The 18,683-nt window shown below is 37.2% G+C and overlaps 1 protein-coding gene across 1 annotated transcript in view; it reads left to right on the top strand.

Moving 5' to 3' along the window:
* LOC575661 (lactosylceramide alpha-2,3-sialyltransferase) overlaps positions 1-18,405 on the top strand; it is a 32,266-nt gene extending 13,861 nt beyond the window's left edge. The window contains exons 2-9 of the mRNA XM_030975406.1: positions 8,028-8,222; positions 8,817-8,922; positions 11,418-11,590; positions 12,827-12,890; positions 13,350-13,445; positions 14,429-14,615; positions 15,702-15,839; positions 16,546-18,405. Of these exons, the coding sequence (XP_030831266.1) occupies positions 8,060-8,222; positions 8,817-8,922; positions 11,418-11,590; positions 12,827-12,890; positions 13,350-13,445; positions 14,429-14,615; positions 15,702-15,839; positions 16,546-16,794 (1,176 nt within the window). The 5' untranslated portion in view covers positions 8,028-8,059 and the 3' untranslated portion in view covers positions 16,795-18,405. The remainder of the gene's footprint in view (positions 1-8,027; positions 8,223-8,816; positions 8,923-11,417; positions 11,591-12,826; positions 12,891-13,349; positions 13,446-14,428; positions 14,616-15,701; positions 15,840-16,545) is intronic.
* Positions 18,406-18,683: the final 278 nt, after the last annotated feature.

Here is an 18,683-nt window from a genome sequence, read left to right as displayed (position 1 = left end):
TTTTCCTTTTTTCTTTCCCTTTCCTTCCTTCTCTTTTATTTTTGATTGGGGGGGGGGGGGGGAACAGCCTGGGAGGCAAGTCCTTTTGCCCCCCCCCGATCTACTTCTTCCCTCTTTTCTTTTCTTCTTCCTCTTCTTTTTTTCCCTTTCTCTCCTCTTTCCCTTTCCCTTCTTTCCTTCTCTCTCTCTCTCTCTTTTTTTTTTTTTTTGGCGGAGGGGGGGGGGGGGGGGGGGGGCGCTTGGCCCCCTGGATCCGCGCCTGCATGTATATTATAATCATTTTCAATATGTTGTGACACTCTTTGTAAACTTAGATATTGTGAAAACCATTAAACTATCTTTATATACATATATATATATATATATATGTGTGTGTAAATCTCTCTCCCTCTTTACTCTCTCTCTCTCTCCCTCTTTCTCCGTCACTCACCCCTCACTCTCTCTCACTCTCTCTCTCTCTCTTTCTCTAGCTATCTATCTATCTCTCAATGTATTCCTCTTGCTTTCTCTGCAACTTTATCTCTCTCCCCCTCCCCCTCTCTCTCTCTCTCTCTCTTTCTGGAATTGAGAGTGGGAATGGATTCACGCAGATACAACAAAACAATTACTATAAATTGATAGTATAACACATTATATGAAGCTGGAAATATAAATTTAGCTTTCAGATTTAGGCCTATTTGGAACCACGTTGAGTAGAACCAGGGAGAAATCACAACTTCCTGGTACAGTACAGTGGTACGACAACTCCCACTTTGTATGGTATGCACACTAAACGCACATTGAATACTCCCGCCGCAATGTCGAGTGAGTGGCTATTTTTATCTTCCCTGTTTACCAAGATATGGAGCATGTATGACAGTAGATGGCGCTAGTATACAATAACAAGGTTCGGTTTTATATACTGGCATCTTGGAACTAAAGGGGCTTTCACACCCGGCCTTGCGTAGAGTTGCGTAGTGTTACGTACCGACTACGCCGAGCGTACGCAACCCTACGACGGCCTAGGTAACTGTACGCCGTTGGACGCAAATGGGTACGCGAGGTGAACGCAAAAGATTTAACATGTTTATTTTTTTTCGCGGACCTTTGGCGTAGACACTAAACGCAGAGAGTACGCACTTTGTAGCAAGTCTACGCAACACTACGCTACTGTACGCCATGCCTACGCAATAGTACACTACCCTACACCAGTCCGACCACAGCACACAAGGCGATGCTGATGATGAATGACTGTTTATATGAACTGTGAATCATAAGAACTTTTTTACATCAGTGTTTCAGGGTGATGAAAGACTTTTATTGTTCCTTCTATTTTTAATTCACGATAACGTGTATCTTGTGATTATGACCTTGTGTAAAAAGTTGTCAAAGTCTTGTTAAATTACACACTTTAATGTTCAGGTTGTCGGCAGGAGTTTATTGTCAGTTTTTAGGCTGTTTTTTATCCTTATAGTAATCATTACTTCATGATTCGGTTAAAGTAATGTATTTTGTGATAGTTATTTTCATTTAAACTTCACAGTTTAAATTTCACAGTGTTAGCAGGAGTTTGAATGTCAGAGTTTTCTTCCGACAGTCATTACTACTGAAATTATAACTTCATGATAAAGTTATACGGTAGTTATGTTCATGTCTAATAACATATACAAGTCTTTTAAATGTCACAATTTTCAAACTGATATTATTATAGTATTCATTACCTCATGACAAAGTTATAGTTGTGTAACAACATGCAAAAGTTTTTGTAAATCCATGTCAGTAGAAGTGTGCTTGTGTGCGTGTAACTCTTCTTGTTATACAAAACTGTAGATTAGTGCATTAAAGTTGAAGTATTTATAAGAATACCAGTCATGTTTATTTCTTCCACATCTAGGTGAAATTTTCTTTGATCAACATTTTTTTTCTGTTTACAAATTATCTCGCCCTTTTAGGGTGTTGGTTTTAAAATCAACAATAATGTAATACTTGAATGTTTAACTCTGAACAATTTGATAGAAATGTAGAGGGAATTACATTTTTTTTCTTTTATATACCTCGATGTAAACTTGGCAGGTATTTATAATTATTTTTAAGGGAAATTATATTTTGTTTACATGTGTGCGTTCTCACATTTATTTTTCTTGAAGAAAAAATGTTTCTTTGACTTTGCTTGTAATTTTGTTTATACTATTACAAGGTATTTCAGACTGACATGTTTCGTTTTGTTATGGTTTATTCAATTTGTGATTTTGACATCTCAGGCTGTTGAAATAAAAAACGAGCGTCTATTGCATTTTTACACGGCACTTTCGCACAGTAAGCAACAGTACGCAACTGTAAGCAACTCTACGCCAGGCCTACGTAAACGTATGCAATCCTACGCCTGTCATACGCAAGCGTACGCATATGTACGCCAATTGCATACGCCGTAGGTACGCGGTGCCTACGCACAGGGTACGTAACCACACGCCATCGTACGCCAGCCTACGCATAACCTACGCAGGGACTACGCCGAAGCATCATTTGTTTCATTAATACGCAGCCTAACTTCGGCGTACAATTGATTTATTAATTTCTGTATAATTCACAACAACAACAAATATCGGTGTTCCAGCATTGGAGATTGGTTACAAATGTTCCTTTACATCTTTTTATGAGATCAAAAAAAAGTTTCAGATAATTTCAATTTTTGTTTACCAACCCTTTTTTTTCTTCTTTAAAATCCTGTTATGAAAAAGTTCGTGTCTATACGGGCATGACCAGTCAAAGTCGCCTTGCCTCAGTTTTATGTAGTCAAATTGGATAAGCATTCTTTAAATAGCATTGTGTAACCGCACTAAAGTTATTATCGGTAGGTAAATTTCGCTTTTTTGTTGTTGTTGAGGGGGAGGTGGTGATTATGCAAGCAACACCGAGACGGACAGCCCACTAGACCGACAGTGTATAGGTCTTGTCTGCGTTCTTGTCACCTTTCAAAGGTTTTCACGAGACCGTCAAGGTCCGTTCTTTTCTATGAATTTCTACTTTTTTCTCTTGTTTTGTATTTGTAAGTAATTTCAATTATTTTGCTGGAGAATAATCTATTGCATGGGCTCAACTGATCTTTTATATACGGCGATATATTATTGCATAAATGAGCGAAGCATGAGCCCTTTGTAACTGCAAGGGAAAAACACCTAATCAAACTTCAGAGAGATTAAATTGAGTTAACAACTAAATTATTTATACCCTTAACAAGTTTGTAATTTTCTAAGCATGTGAAAAATTGACGTGTCCCCATTAATGTTTCTTGAAAATGTGACATATTCAAGGTCACAACTAAAGGGATTCAACAAAGGTCCCAATTCGGTTCCATGACATTTGCTCCGGCGACAATTGCTCCGCTGTAAATTTCATACACTAATCGAATGGCTAACTTCAACCCTGGATTCAACACTATACCCTACCCTAAACCTAACCCTAAACCTAACATAAAACCCTATTGAAACCCTAACCCTAACCCTACATCTTAGACGAAATAAAGCCCGGAGCAATTGTCGCAGGAGCAAATGTCGTGTCACCCCCAATTCAACCGGTTCACCTTTCAAATCTTGAGTGACGAAAAAACACAAAAACATCGAATTTAAAAAGGGTATGCAGAAATTTAGTTGTGAACTGTATTGTGTACATAAACATTGTTGTTTTTATAGAGGGTAACATAATATAAGCGTGTGTGAAAATTAAACAAAATGTCATTGATACTAAAGTACCTTGAAATTTGAGGTTTCATATCCTGTTTTAACTAGGCTCATGTTTAAACGGGCATGACCAGTAATAATCGTCTTGCCATTACTTTGAGACCTTTCGAAGACAGGGGCGTCGGTAACGGGGGGGGGGGGGGGTGCGACACCCCCACCTACATGTACCAGGATATTGTTGGTAAAATTGCGCTGCCGTCATGAAAAATGAGATATGGGGGAGGGAAAGAAAATAAAAGAACAAAAGGAAATGAAAAGAAAGAAAGGAAAGAGAAGAGAAGAAAGAAAAGGAGAAAAGGACCAAAAGAGGACAAAAAAGAGAGAAAATGAAACAAATGAAAGAGAGGAGAAAGAGAGAGAGAGAGAGAGAGAGAGAGGGGGTACGAGCATGAGAGAGGAGGTGTGGGAGTAAGAGAGAGAGAGGGGGGGTGGATTCGTCTCGTTGAGGGAGCAAGAAAGAAATGCATAGATATGTTGCTTTGTCGGGTCAGCTTTGTCAGTATTCTCACTCGATCCTCGGGTACTATATCAACGCAGAAGTTTGAACTCGGTGAGATACATGTATAATGTCGGTCGGCCGGCCAATATTTTTTCTTATACGAACCGTGACTCTTTATCCGATGTGACGACTACGAGAGACACTACAACTAAAAAACTTGTATTTTCTCGAAGTTTTACCAGCAATCATTAAAAATCATTGTCAAATGTCATTGTCATTGTTAACCTATAATATCAACAACAAAAAAACGGGGGTTCAAAAATCGCTTACTATAATTATCGGTAGGTAGATTTCACTTTTTTGTTGAGGGGGAGGGGTTGACTATGCAAGCAACACGAGACGGACAGCCCACTAGACCGACAGTGTATAGGTCTCGTTTGCATTCTTGTCACCTTCCAAAGGTTTTCACGAGACCGCCATGGTCCGTTCTTTTCTATGAATTTATATTTCTACTTCTTTACCCTTTTCCACTCTTCTGTTCTTTTCTTTTGCATTTGTACGTAATATCAATTATTTTGCTGGAGAACAATGTATTGCATTGGTTCGGCTGATTTTTTTAAAGTGATATATTAAAGTTTAAATGGCCGAAGCATGACCCCTTTGTATAACTGCAAGGGGAAAACATATAAAGGGGGTATTTCACGAATGCTTGCGAATGTAACGAACTTGGGGTTTTGCCAGGGTTCGTAAAAAGTCCCAAATATTCACAAATATTGGCACCAACTGCCAACAATTCCCAATGTTTGTAAGCATTCGCCGCTCAGTGACGTACTCCTTTCGCCAAATCATGGACCTAGGTCCATATTCAAATACCTTTTGATTTGGATTTGATTGTCATTTTTTATCATGTGCATGTGAGTGTGGGCGTGGGTGTAAATAGAGAGAGAGAGAGGGACAGGGAGAGAGAGAGAAAGAGAGAGAGAGAGAGAGAGGGGGGTGGGGAGAGAGAGAGAGAGAGAGAGAGAGAAAGAGAGAGAGGGGAAAAGTAGGGAATAAGATATATATATATATATATATATATATATATATAAGTGCGAGAATTCTCAACTCTGACATGACAACGGGTGTTCCTGAATATGGAAAATGGTCTAGGAACGTGAGACGTAGTTGTAATTTACAATTTTATTACGAGTTTTCGGCTTGTTAGGCCTTCTTCAGGTTCTGAAGTGTACATTGGATGAACAAATATGCATGGCATACAAACTTAATATCACTCAATCATAGTCAAGCATATTTGTTCATACAATGTATTTGTTTTTGTATGTGTTTGCACTTCAGAACCTGAAGAAGGCCTCACAAGCCGAAAACTCGTAAAGTACTGCCTATATAAATCATGCTCAGATTATGTAATGTATCATTTTCATGTAACCACATTTTAAAAGTCTAGTACACAACTCCTCGACACAGTTCAAAGTAAATTATCAAAGAACTTTTGTCACTTTTGGGGCGTCTATTGATTTTATAAATTGGGGGAGGGGCAAGGACATGGGTCGGCGCGTCCATAGAATATGCATTTATTTTCATATCATTATTTGAGATGGTACAGCCACTCAGGCGCGGATCCAGGATTTCTTGGGGGGGGGGGGGCCCAAATTTGAAATTATGCGAGCCAAATATTGGTACTTAATGGTGATCAGCAGTGACGTAAAGGGGGGGGGGGGTGCAGGGATCGAGTTTTCCCCTCCCTCCCTCCTCCGCGAAGCGCGGAAGCTTTGACGTTTCATTAAATTATTAGAGAAAGAAGACGATTCGTAATACCATTCTCGACTCTTAATCCTTGTCTGAATTCAGTTACACCCCCTCCTGCGCGAAGCGCAGAAGCTTTTACGTTTCATTAAAGTATTAGAGAAAGAAGACGATTCGTTGTACCGTTCTCGACTCTTAATCCTTGTCTGAATTTCGAAAATGTTCTTTGTCTGCTCCTTTTTTTCCTACGTCCTTTCCCTTTTCTCTTCTCTATTTTTTTTCGGCCGGCGTTTTTTTTTGGGGGACTGCCCCCACCGCCCCCCCCCCTGTCTACGCGCCTGCGGTCAGATGAACATATTTTGATACCTTGTCCGCCCCCGGAAGCGCAGGGGTTTAAGGCAATAAATTACAGTCAGATAAGCATTCAGGGGCCCGCCTTAGGGCCCTGGTGGGGTCGAGAGGGCGTAGTCCCCGGAAGCTCAGGGGTTTAAGGCATTTGATTACGGTCACATGAACATATTTTTATCCCCCTCCCCACTCCGTGAACGGAGAGATACCATGCGTGTTACCAAAATGTCCAGTAAAGGGGTACTTTTCACGCACCAAAGTCCGGCTCGTACATACACAAAAAAGACTTTACACACCGGACTTAGGGGGTGTTTTCAAATGGAGGGAACATGCATATGCGTACCCTAAATAACACTGAGTGGAGGGGCCGGTATTTTTATATCGTATTTGTGACACTGGCAGGACACTAATTGGCGTTACATTAATATAATGTATAGTTTTCTTCTTATACTACCTTTTTTCAATACTAATAACATTTTTCTAACTTATTGTGACCTGGAATTTATCAAATTGAAATGCAATCAAACTGGAAGCTAAAATTATACAAACTTAGATGTTTATATGGTTTTTTTAATTTGTTGTTCAATCATAGATATGTGGTATTTATAAAATTCGAATTAGTAACGGCCATGGTAGTCACATCCACTGCCGTCACATCCACCACCAACGTTATGACAAAAGTAGCAGATTTTGATAGCTGAGAATACTAGATAACAAACATGTACCATTTGATATTTTGTTTTATTCTACTCCTTTTACATTTTGTACTGATTAGTTATCTTATTCTCCTGCTCCTTTGGGGGTTCAAAGATAAATACTTTACATTCAGTTACCATGACAACGCCCTTATTTTGTTACTTAAAATGTCTTAAATTTTAATCATAATCAAATGGACTGCTAAAGTTATTAGATGCTTACCAATTTGTTCATGTTGTTGAAAATTATAGTGTTTTCTAATATTCCAATATTTCTTGCATTTTTCTTGTCCAATTTCTCAGGAAATATTTAGCGGCGACTTAGCCAGCCGGTGAATAAGCGGGGAGGGGGGGGGGGGAGGGGGGGGGGGGGTAAGAGCACTATTTTTCTTCCTTGGGGGGGGGGGCCTAATTCGTCATTTGTTTGGGGGACCGGGGCGTCAGGCCCGTCGGCCCCCCCCCCCCCGCGGATCCGCGCCTGCTTCAGCGCTTCATTGTTTAAAATGATGCAACGTATCTAGGCTTTCACATAACCTTGATTTAATCTATAGGATAAACTTTAATCATTTTGATCAGCCTACTAACTTCTTGTCTCATGATATCTAGGTTTTTTTTCTGCTCACTAGTCCTCTGCTCCAGTTCTCACGCCTAAGAGGCATTGTTATTCTTTCTTCAAATAGATTTTAATCACTTATGCGTGAAATATGCATCATATGAGTTGCGTCAAATGAAAGAAGAGGATCAATATTTGTGATTAAGTTATGATAAAACATCGATAATTCTCGGTATCGTTTTTTTCTGGGACGCACTGAATAAACTGCATCAGTGTACATTCTGTTTCAAAAAGTTTTCTTTGATTGGGATCGCAGTCCCTAAATGGTGAGTAATACACTACCGTTAGGGCGTTAGTGTCAAATCTGCAAAAGCCAACTTTGAATAATCAACTACTATTATGTAAGCAGGTATTCTTTATGACTTTGAGATTGAACATGGTATTCATATATCATTAGAATCAATGACTGAAACAAAATTCCTTCTTATCTGTGCATGCTGTGATAAAAAGTTTCATCCATATCTTTGCAGTGGAGTAAGGAAACGCAAACAATCGCAGCAGGATGAACGTGAGGATCGTGCGAACAACACTCCTTTTCGGATCTATGGTCTTTACAATGGGCTTCATCATGAACACCGTGATATCGGATAGAACCAAAGAGTATCAGCGAACTGTTGATAAACTTCGTAACCTGAATACCATCAAAAAACGAATTCTAGAAGGACGTAAGTACAAGTTATGATAGGAATAAGGTCAAACATTCGATCGAGGGGGGGGGGGGGGGGGTAAAGTGCCCCCCCCCCCCCCCCCCCCCCCCGGAGCGTCGCCTCTGGATACCTGATATTAAGAAATCGACGCCAGAAAATACAGTTTGATGACAAGTTTAAGTAGCATGATTGGAATTGAACCACTTTACATACTGATCGCACATTTTGATTCATAATAGTATTGACAACGAATCAAATGTTACCTCCAAAATAATAATTACAAATAATTTGATTATTTTTAATAGGGCGCCTCAAAATGTTTGACATGTGTGAATATGATACATTAATTCTGTGATACGATTACACAGAATTGGGGCCTCGATATGCAAAACTTTATGTCAATAACACGTTAAAATAATTATTATAAGCTTCTGAAATAGTTGCATTTGGTTAACTGTGGGCAAATATGTTGTAGAAATGTGACACCTGTTGTGTTATTATAAGTTTTTATGAAACAGAGCCTTGCCTAAAATATTGATACGTGAAAATTATCGAAGATATAATCATTAGTAATTATTTTTGAATTATCTTCTTATTCCTCTCTTTATACAGGCGTACTGCAAGTAACTCCCGCATCAGGACAAGAGTACATATTTTCGAATAAAAGCATCATAGATAGAAAAGTGTCACCAAAAGATAGAAAAGTGACACCAAAAAGGTCAGTCAATGGTCTAGTTTATAGGACGAAACAGCGCTTTTGAAATTGCCGTATAGGTAACTTTTCGAAATTCTTGGCGACTGTGTTTCTTGTTGTTTCCCTGAATGTATAATATTCTGCTTTCTTCTTTCCTTATCACTGTTGGCAGTCGGATAAGCTTAAACAATATTTCAAACAATAGAATTAGCAGCACTTTTCTTAAAATCTGTTTTATTAACTCTGGTGGTATTTCCGTGTCTGTTTTCCATTTTAATGTTATTGGGGATATGTCTACTTAGATCACTGTTATTGAACAGACTATCTCGTTCGAAATATTGTTTCATTGAAAAATCACGAGTTATAAGAAAAAATATGTATGTTATGTCAGCTTGAATAATAAGGAAGTAGTAATTTGGCAGCTGATACGCTCTTGAACAAGATCTTAATCCCGCTATCACTATTGAATTTCGTAGGCCTACGCAGAAATGTACGCAGGGGGGTGGGGGGGGGGGCTGGGGTAGGAATGGAAAAATCTTTGCCGTCCAAAAAATGTAAGAACTAGTAAAATAAGAATTATATTTGTCGATGACAAAAAGAAGAACAAAACACCAAATTCAAAAACAAAGATAATAAATAAAACGTGGTTTGACATTATAGAACCTTTTAAGTCTACATTTTTTACCAGGACACATTCGTTTTTATGACACACGTGCCCCCGCCCCTCCGATTCGCCGATGTGTGTTAAGGAATGCACTCATAATCTAAATGCCTTACCACTTCATCACGCTTCCTAAGTGGTTGATTATTTTAACGTCTTAAGCATGTAAACATCATATACAATATTGATCTTGATGATCCTATCATGTGAGAAATATTTTATAAAAAATATTCCTGCAAACCTAACTAAACTGATATAAACTACACATATACGCTATCATTTGTCAACAAGTTTGAAATATAATCTAGGTTTTCGCGGCCTATTCTGCAGAATTAACAGTCCATTTGATAAAACGTTCATTCAATGAAGCGTGGTAGGTTAAACAAAGACCTTGTAAATATAGTTTATGTTTCCCTATTTTCTTCACTTCGTCATAGCTATATTAGATAAGATGCCCCAAAGTCCCCGTCCGACCCCCCCCCCACAAACAAATAGCACTCTTTTTTTGTTGGGGGGGGGGGGGTGGTGTACTCATGTCGGACATCGCCATTCGGGGTGGAAATGTATCTCCAATGATTTACGGGATTCGCAACAAAGTATCCATTGTTAAAGCATCGTGTATTTGTATATACATATGTGTGTATATATATATATATATATATATATATACAGTGCGTCCCAGAAAAAACGAAACCGAGAATTATCGATGTGTTATCATAACTTAATCACAATTATAATTAATAAATGACAATTATGTATAAAGTTTAGATCGTCATCTTTCATTTGATGCAACTCACATGATACATATTTAACGCATGAGTGATTAAAAACAATTTGAAGAGAGGGTACCAAAAAGTCATTTGGCGAACGGTATCTGAATTTCAAAGAGAAAATCCCATTTCTAGAAAATTCATATTCTGCCCTTTTATATAACACCTCAATCAGGAAAATGAGCCAGGAATAACAAAGTTCTGTTTGTTTAATTTTCCATAATTTGTTTAAACGAATTCGTTTTATATATTCTAGTCAAAGAAATAAAGACCATAATTAAATTGTCTGTACCTGTCAACTAAAAATATGTATTTTTTTAAAGACAGCCTTTTTCGTTCAGAAAATACACCGACCTTACAAGCCTATCGTAGCAGCCATGCCTGGTTTAACCCAAATGAAGGCCACGGGGGGGGGGGGGGGGGGGGGGTGGTTGCCTTGTTTGACCTTAAATCAATGGAATAGCATCGAAATCGGGGACAAATGTTGTGCTTTTAGAACAATCTGAACCGAAATATCCCTTACAACACCGACTAACATACATCTCTCTTTCTCATCCTGTCTCTTCCGAAATGATTTAATTTGATAACATTCCTAAGGTCTGCCTAAGAAGGTAGCAAATACCCACATGCATCGTTTTTTGGGTGCAAGAAATCTACAATGATTATGCAATTCTCATATTTCATTTCTCTATTCACATTGCTAATAACAATCATTTCATTTTTTTTGTTTAGCCCTATCCCTCAGAGCAATGATGTCAACTAATGTTGATTCTGTTTTAAGAATATTTAGTTCATTTAATTGACGTGTTTTTTAAAATTTGTATTAATGTTTTCTCTTGGTATCATATTCATTCCAACAATGATGTGCACGTGAAGTTGTTTTTACTCATGTAAACTCGATGTAATTCAATCTGTGGAGTGCTAGGTTCAGGCTCAGGCGATATTTTGATAAACCATACAACTTCGTTTTCGCTTATTTTGTTTTTGCTTACATCGCTTTCGCCTGCCTCATTTCCAGTTACCTTTGTTTTCGATTTTTACTTGTATTGTTTGTTTTTCTTTCTTTCATTCACGTCATCATCTGACAGCATCATACGTGAAGACGAAGTAAAAACCTGTCAACCAAAGAGGGCGGCAGATCGCATGGAGAACTTGTTTGGTGGGCAGTTTAATCGAAGCCTCTCCCCATTCGCGACTCTCTCATCAATACGGTCTGCTAACTCCACAAAATATCCACTTCCTTTTGGTTTTCATGGAACTGGTTAGTTTGATTACTCTTGAATTCTTCTAATGTTATTACTTTTTATTTTTCATTTTACTCTTTGTTTTGACCAAAGTAATTCGAGGAAAGATGTCGTACAAACAAAGGAGATGCGATGGCTCAGTGTTAAAGCAGTGGTTTCGGGTCTCCCGGGTTCGAAACCAAGGCAGTGTGATCGTGTAATTTTGTAAGGTATTATTCCTCATTACCAAGTCCCTCAGAGAGGACTTAATGCCGTCAGTCCGTTGGTTACTTACATCCAAGCATACACATGCTTCGTTAGCAGTCAGCTAAAACAATAATCAAATAATTATTAAAAAAAGTGTAACGAAAACCTGACGTTATGTTATGTTATGGTATGGTCTGGTATGATATGTTTCATCATGACACATTATATTTGTTATATTGTTCTATGTTATGTTTTGTTATGTAATGGTATGGTATATTATGTCACGTTAATTTCATGTTATGTTATGTACTGATGTATTATGGTATGATATAGTATAGAATAGTATGATATGATATGATTTGTATGGTTTGGTATGGTATTTTATATCATGTCACGTTACATTTTGTTCAACAATAAGGGATAGAGCAACGTCGATCTGGCGCTGCTCAGTGGCTACCGGGCTCACGATCAATTGGGCAAAAAGAATTTCCGTTTCGGTTTAATAAAATTTGGAGTGGACTATTAGGCTATTATTATTATATTATTATTATTATTATTATTATTATTATTATTATTATTATTATTATTATTATTATTATTATTATTATTATTATTATTATTATTATTATTATTATTATTATTATTATTATTATTATGTTATAAAAAATATAATATGCCTAGTAATGTGATGTTATGTCATTTTATGTTAATATTATAATATGTTATGTTAATGTTATGTCATGTTATGGTATATTATGTTATTTGATAGCATTCGGTAGATTGGTTTTCAAATTTCTTTTTTTCTTCAATCAACTTACAGCGTGTTAATTGAGATATCCGGAAAGATATATAAATTAATCTTTTACAAATTTGAATTATGCCTTTCTTTTTGAAGAAGGATAATATTTTTAATTTTAATTTCCCTGAACCAGATAATTTCTAAGGTTCTTAATTTAATTCAAACGGTATTTTAAGCATATCTGCTTGACATGGCCTAAACATTATTTTGTGTTAACTGTATCATTCAATGTCTGATGACATAATTCTCAAATTTTGTCGTCATACAGAAAGAACAGCAAGCGATGTTGTAGGAAAGCTACCAGACACAGATATACCAGCAGATATAAAAAAGTAATTCTTTTTATTTTCTGTCTTATATTCGGGGATTTTTTTTTTTTTTTACTTAAATAGTTAGAGAAAAAAAAATCGTCAAAACTGTAATCCTTAGTTGAAAGTGATTTACTCAGCTTCGCCTGTCTAGCAGAGTAAAATAAGTTACGTCACCGGAAGTCTCCCTTGTTCGTAGATCAATTTCATGGATTGGCGTGCCAGAATAGTATCTGCCACATCACTAATTTTGGTGAGACATTAATCTGCAAAGAAGAAATTGAAAGTTGAACCATAGAGTGACGTATTGAAGGAGCAGAACTATATGGGCGGGAAAAAATTCCGAACTTTTGTGGAAATGTATAGAACGTGACATGCGCTATTCAAAAGTGGAATATTACCATCATTATTTGCGAATGGACTACTTGAACTATTATACAAGAATCGCATATTTCCTACTATTATCTTTTGATCTTGTTTCAGGTTGCCTTGTCGTCGGTGTATTGTTATCGGGAACGGAGGTTTATTAAAAGGGTCAAAGCTTGGGAGTCACATCGACCAATACGACGCAGTATTCAGGTAGCTATGCTGGCGCTTAATCCGCTTGTATATATCCATTAATTCTTTCTTCATTTGCCACATAATTATACATGGAAGAAATATACTAAATATTGTATTTTACATTGAATTACAGAAAAAAAGTATGAGAACTCCGGTACAGTGATACTAATAATCATGATGAGGAAGGTGACGATAGTGGTAATTAGAATAATAATGATGATGATCTTCATGGTTTTGGTGATGATGATGATGATGATGATGATTAGGATGATGATGATGATTAGGATGATGATGATGATGATGATGATGATGATGATAATGATAATGATGATGATTATGATGATGATGATGATGATTATGATGATGATGATGATGATGATAATGATGATGATGATGATGATGTTGATGGTTGTGATGATGATGATGATGATGATAATGATGATGATTATGATGATGATGATGATGAAAATGATGATAATGATGATAATTATGATGATGATGATGATTATGATGATGATTATGATGATGATGATGATGATGATAATGATGATGATGATGATGCTGATGGTTGTGATGATTGTGATAATGATGATAATTATGATGATGATGATGATTATGATGATGATTATGATGATGATGATGATGATGATAATGATGATGATGATGATGTTGATGGTTGTGATGATTGTGATAATGATGATAATGATGATTATGATTATGATGATTGTGATGATGAAATAATGATGATGATGATGTTGTTGATGGTTGTGATGATGATGATGATAATGATGATGATTATGATGATGATGATGGTGATGAAGATGACGATGGTGATGGTGGGAGATGACTGCTCCGAGCCTCCAGAAGTTGTCCCTTCTTAAAGCGTTGTTCATGTTACTGTCTTAGATTTCAAAATACTATTAAAATAATCCATGTAGCAATTCGCGACGTCGACAAGAAAGCACCATCGTCACGCTCATTCACCTCACCCTTATTTTCAGATTGAACATTGCCCCCATCAAGGGATACGAATCGGACGTCGGTACGAAGACCACTATACGAGCGGTCTATCCCGAGAGCTCGAATATCGGTTCCAAAGCTTACACACAAAACTGGACCCTGCTCGTCGTCCCATTCAAAGCAAACGACCTAAAGTGGTTGGATACCATCATCGAAGGCCGCGACTTGGTGAGCTTTCCTACAGCCATATGTACACAGAGTTTGGCCAACTTGTTTTCATTTGGTCAAAACATTGTGCACACTCTTTTGTTTGTTGCTTGCCTAACAAAACATATTTCGCAATATTGTGTCGACTCGAACTGGGTTGGCCTAAACTTCTATGCATGGCATTGTATTTTCCTCTGATTTACTGCACTAAATGACAAATACAGGATGATTTTCGGGGGACGAACATAGGCCAAAGATTCTTTAGTGAATAAAATGTTGTCACATTTCATATTATACCAAGCCACCTTGGTATAAGCCTGACTTATAGAAATATCTGAAAATGTACAAACGAGCAAAACAAACAAAATTAAATGAGACCACAACTTAAAGGTAATACAAAGTTTTGATATGGGGTCATGAATTTTGTTCAAATGAACATATTGGAAGTATATGCAATCCTACAATATTCAGTGATCGTTGTCGCGGTTGAAATCGAGTCTAAAGTTATGAAATTGTAAATAATAAACTCTTTATGCTGTATCGCTCCCTCTCAAGGTCAAGATATTAATTATGCTATAAAACAATATTTCTTAACTAAAATCGACCGATTGGCTATTCCCGTTTGGAAATTATATATCACAACTACATATTCTGAGATTTTCATGGTCGCAGCTGCCATTGTAGGTCCTAGGCGCTATTTGAAATTAATCAAAATTTACCGGGAGCACCGGTAATTTTTTATATTCAATTTTTCTGGAAAGCAGAAGTGTTTTAGGGTCTAAATTTGCTAGTGTTTATAATACATCCACAGGGGCATCCAAATATATCAAAAATTGTAAAGAATCACTATGACCCAATTTTCAAAATTTCCCAAAACTTTGTATTAGCTTTAAATAATAATTAAAAAACTGACAAACCAAACCAAACCAATCTAAAAGAGAAAAAAACAACTTTCAAAACAGGAACAAAACATGAAAAAAAAAACATACTACACACACAAACAATATTAAGTTCTGCCTTGATGTTGCCTTGCCGTAATAGAACAAGGAATCGAAATCGATCGGTTTCATTGGCATTTATCTGTACTTAATTTTCTCCTTTAAATAGAAAAAGCTAAAAGGATTCTGGTCAACGACCGTCGATTTTGTGCCCAAACCACGGAAAGACTTACGACTCTATAATCCAGAAATCACATCGGAGCTTTCTTTTAATCTTATTGGAATGAAGTCGGGAAAAGGCAGTAAGGTAATAACCATGTATGATGATAGAGATTACACACGATTGCAAAGACTTTCGAGAAATCAACCTAAAGGATAAGGCAATTTCAATAACATTTTTCTTCATCTATCGAAATGCCTACACACAAGATTTACCAAAATTGAAATAAATTTCTCGAAAGTCTCCGCGATTGTCGTATTAATATTTTCGTTGTTACCTCGTACATGCCTTATACCTTAACAACTGTAATGGTCATCTAACTATTTATTACTCACGATCAAGAACACATGATTGTAAGGTTTTGCGAAACATCAACTCTCCCTTTCTCTCTCTTTAACTTTACCCTCATCCATTGTTTTTATTTTCTCTTCGACATTCGTTTAGGAGCAAGTGCCCATGTCCCCGGAACCGTAGCTTTGCTATTGATAACGACAGCAGCCGCCCCATTCTTTCCTTCCTTTTCAACCCTCTTTCTCCCTGTATTATTTTTTTTGTCAGTTAGTTCTAGTGCAATCACATCATGTTTTTTTTTATAATGTACAATTTTTGATTCAGTGCCATTGAATATATGACAAAATGATTAAATGAATTATAAATAGATAAATCAATCAAGACATTTAGATAAATATATAAATGAATATATATCCTAAACATGTAAAGAAAAAACTCCTTGACCGAATAAATAAATGAATACAAATAAAAACAAATCCTGTTTATTGACATCCATTTGCAGAATGTACCTACGACGGGTGCTATGGTAATCATGGTGGCGATTCGTGTATGCGACGAGGTATCTGTCGCTGGGTTCGGCTACGACATGAAGCGTCTAGACACCCCGATCCACTACTACAGCTCGCAGAAGACCAAAGCCATCTTGTCGTCGTTTACTCACGATATCGACCACGAGACGAAGTTTCTTCATAAGCTTGTCGAGCAGGGAGTCATCAACGACATCACTGGAGGACTTCGGACTAAACTTTGATCTTTGGCCTCTTAGAAGTCGTCTGTGGCCCAATGTTCAAGAAAACCGCAATGGGAATTTAAAATCTATACAGTTTTCCAGATTGAGGTTCTGAAATAAGCATAAGCACAGAAAAATATCACAGGCTTTTACACAGAGAAAGCGCCCTTCTGATTCTAAAAAAAGGCACATTATAACGCCTTGCACAAAAGGCATAGGCCTATAATAAAACTGCACTCACACCGACGACATCAGACAGACAATTAAACAATTAAAAAATAAAACATTACCCTGAATGGCCCCAAATCGGTCGATTTTGATGTAGGTTGTTCTTGGTAGACCGACGTCCACGAACCGATATTTACATAAGGTAACCTAGATCGACAGCCAACGAGGCTAATAATGCACAGAATTAATACATGAGCAATTATTATAGACAAGAAAAATTGAGACCAAAGGCCCATAAGACAAGACCGATACAACAAAGAAATGGGACAAGGAAAGATAGATAAACATCGATCAGTGCCCCATAACACAAAGCTTTGAAATTGATCGTACGATTGATGTTTGCAAACACAAATATCAATCACAAATATTTGTGATATGGGGCTATAAGTCGTGTGGGCTCTCGGTCTAGTCACTAGTAAGCCCCCTAGAAAGTGGTAAGCAGGCTCACGAAACAGACACTGTCGGTCTAGTGGTCTGTCGGTCTTGTGAACCCTCACAAATGTTGAGGTGTAGCCCGATTAGGAGTCTGTTGGGGGATCTGTTTGGGTAGTGACTGAGGTGTAATATACATGACCCGTTACAAATGGCCGACATACTTTTAAGTACCAAATAAATAGACATGTCCGGAGATGTCGTGATAAAGTAGTTAATTCACTTGACTCTCAATCTAAGGGTTGAGGGTTCGAATCCAAGCCCGGTACTAACGTCCTTTGGCAAGACATCAATCAATTTTGCCACTCTCTACCACAGTGTAAACGAGTACCCGATATGCCAGAACGCTACATATTTGGCCACCAGCTTATGACCGAGTTAATAATGTTGGAGCGGTAAGAGCGTCAAGACGTGACGGACATGTGCGATTCAAAAGAAGCCATTATTCATTCTTATTGAATAAAACTCGTAACATTCCTTTTGTTTACTATTCTGAAATGTTATTACTATGTGTGTAATTTTCTTAGAAAAAAAGAAAATGTATGATTAGAAGCGATGTTTTAATGATAACATTTATGAATATTTAGGGGTGTTTCAAGATTTGTAGTCTATCTTTATATTTTATTTACTATTCTGAAATGTTGTTACTATGTGTGTAATTTTTCTAGAAAAACAAAAACAAACACGATGTATAATTAGAAGCGATGTTTTACGATAACAATTATGAATCTAAAATGGTTGTCCGAACAAAAGTGTAATTATTAGTCACATGCTTAATATTGAGGGCTGTAACCGAAATTGATTGCCAACAATAAAATCAGTGTTGTAAAATCAAGTCTTTTGATGACGTAATTCAACCGATGGCTGCTCAGCAAATCATACCTGCAAATTTTTAGCTCTTGCCTCTCAATTGCTTGCATAATAATTATATTAAGTGCAGTGATGGCACCAATAAAATATGTCTAACTGAAATAGTATACAAATATTGACTGCTCATGAGGATGATGGTGGGAAATATCACTCCCAAGGTAGTGTTTACACCGGCCCTTCTATCATCCCCGAGGCGAAGCCGAGGGGGTGATAGAAGGGCCGGTGTGAACACCACCGAGGGAGTGGTAGTTCCCACCATCATCCGATTACAGAGCAGTCCATATTTGTTTTATATACCTCATCCTTTTTATTGATTCATGATTAGGTCTAGCTGTAGGTCTAGATCTAGCTCTAAAAACAGGAAACGAGATCAAGAGGAA

The sequence above is a fragment of the Strongylocentrotus purpuratus genome, unplaced genomic scaffold (genome assembly GCF_000002235.5).
Source record: "Strongylocentrotus purpuratus isolate Spur 01 unplaced genomic scaffold, Spur_5.0 spur5_scaffold_8, whole genome shotgun sequence".
In the NCBI taxonomy this organism is placed as follows: Eukaryota; Metazoa; Echinodermata; class Echinoidea; order Camarodonta; family Strongylocentrotidae; genus Strongylocentrotus; species Strongylocentrotus purpuratus.
Note: the sequence above shows the minus strand (reverse complement) of the source record. Positions and strands in the feature narration are given on the sequence as shown.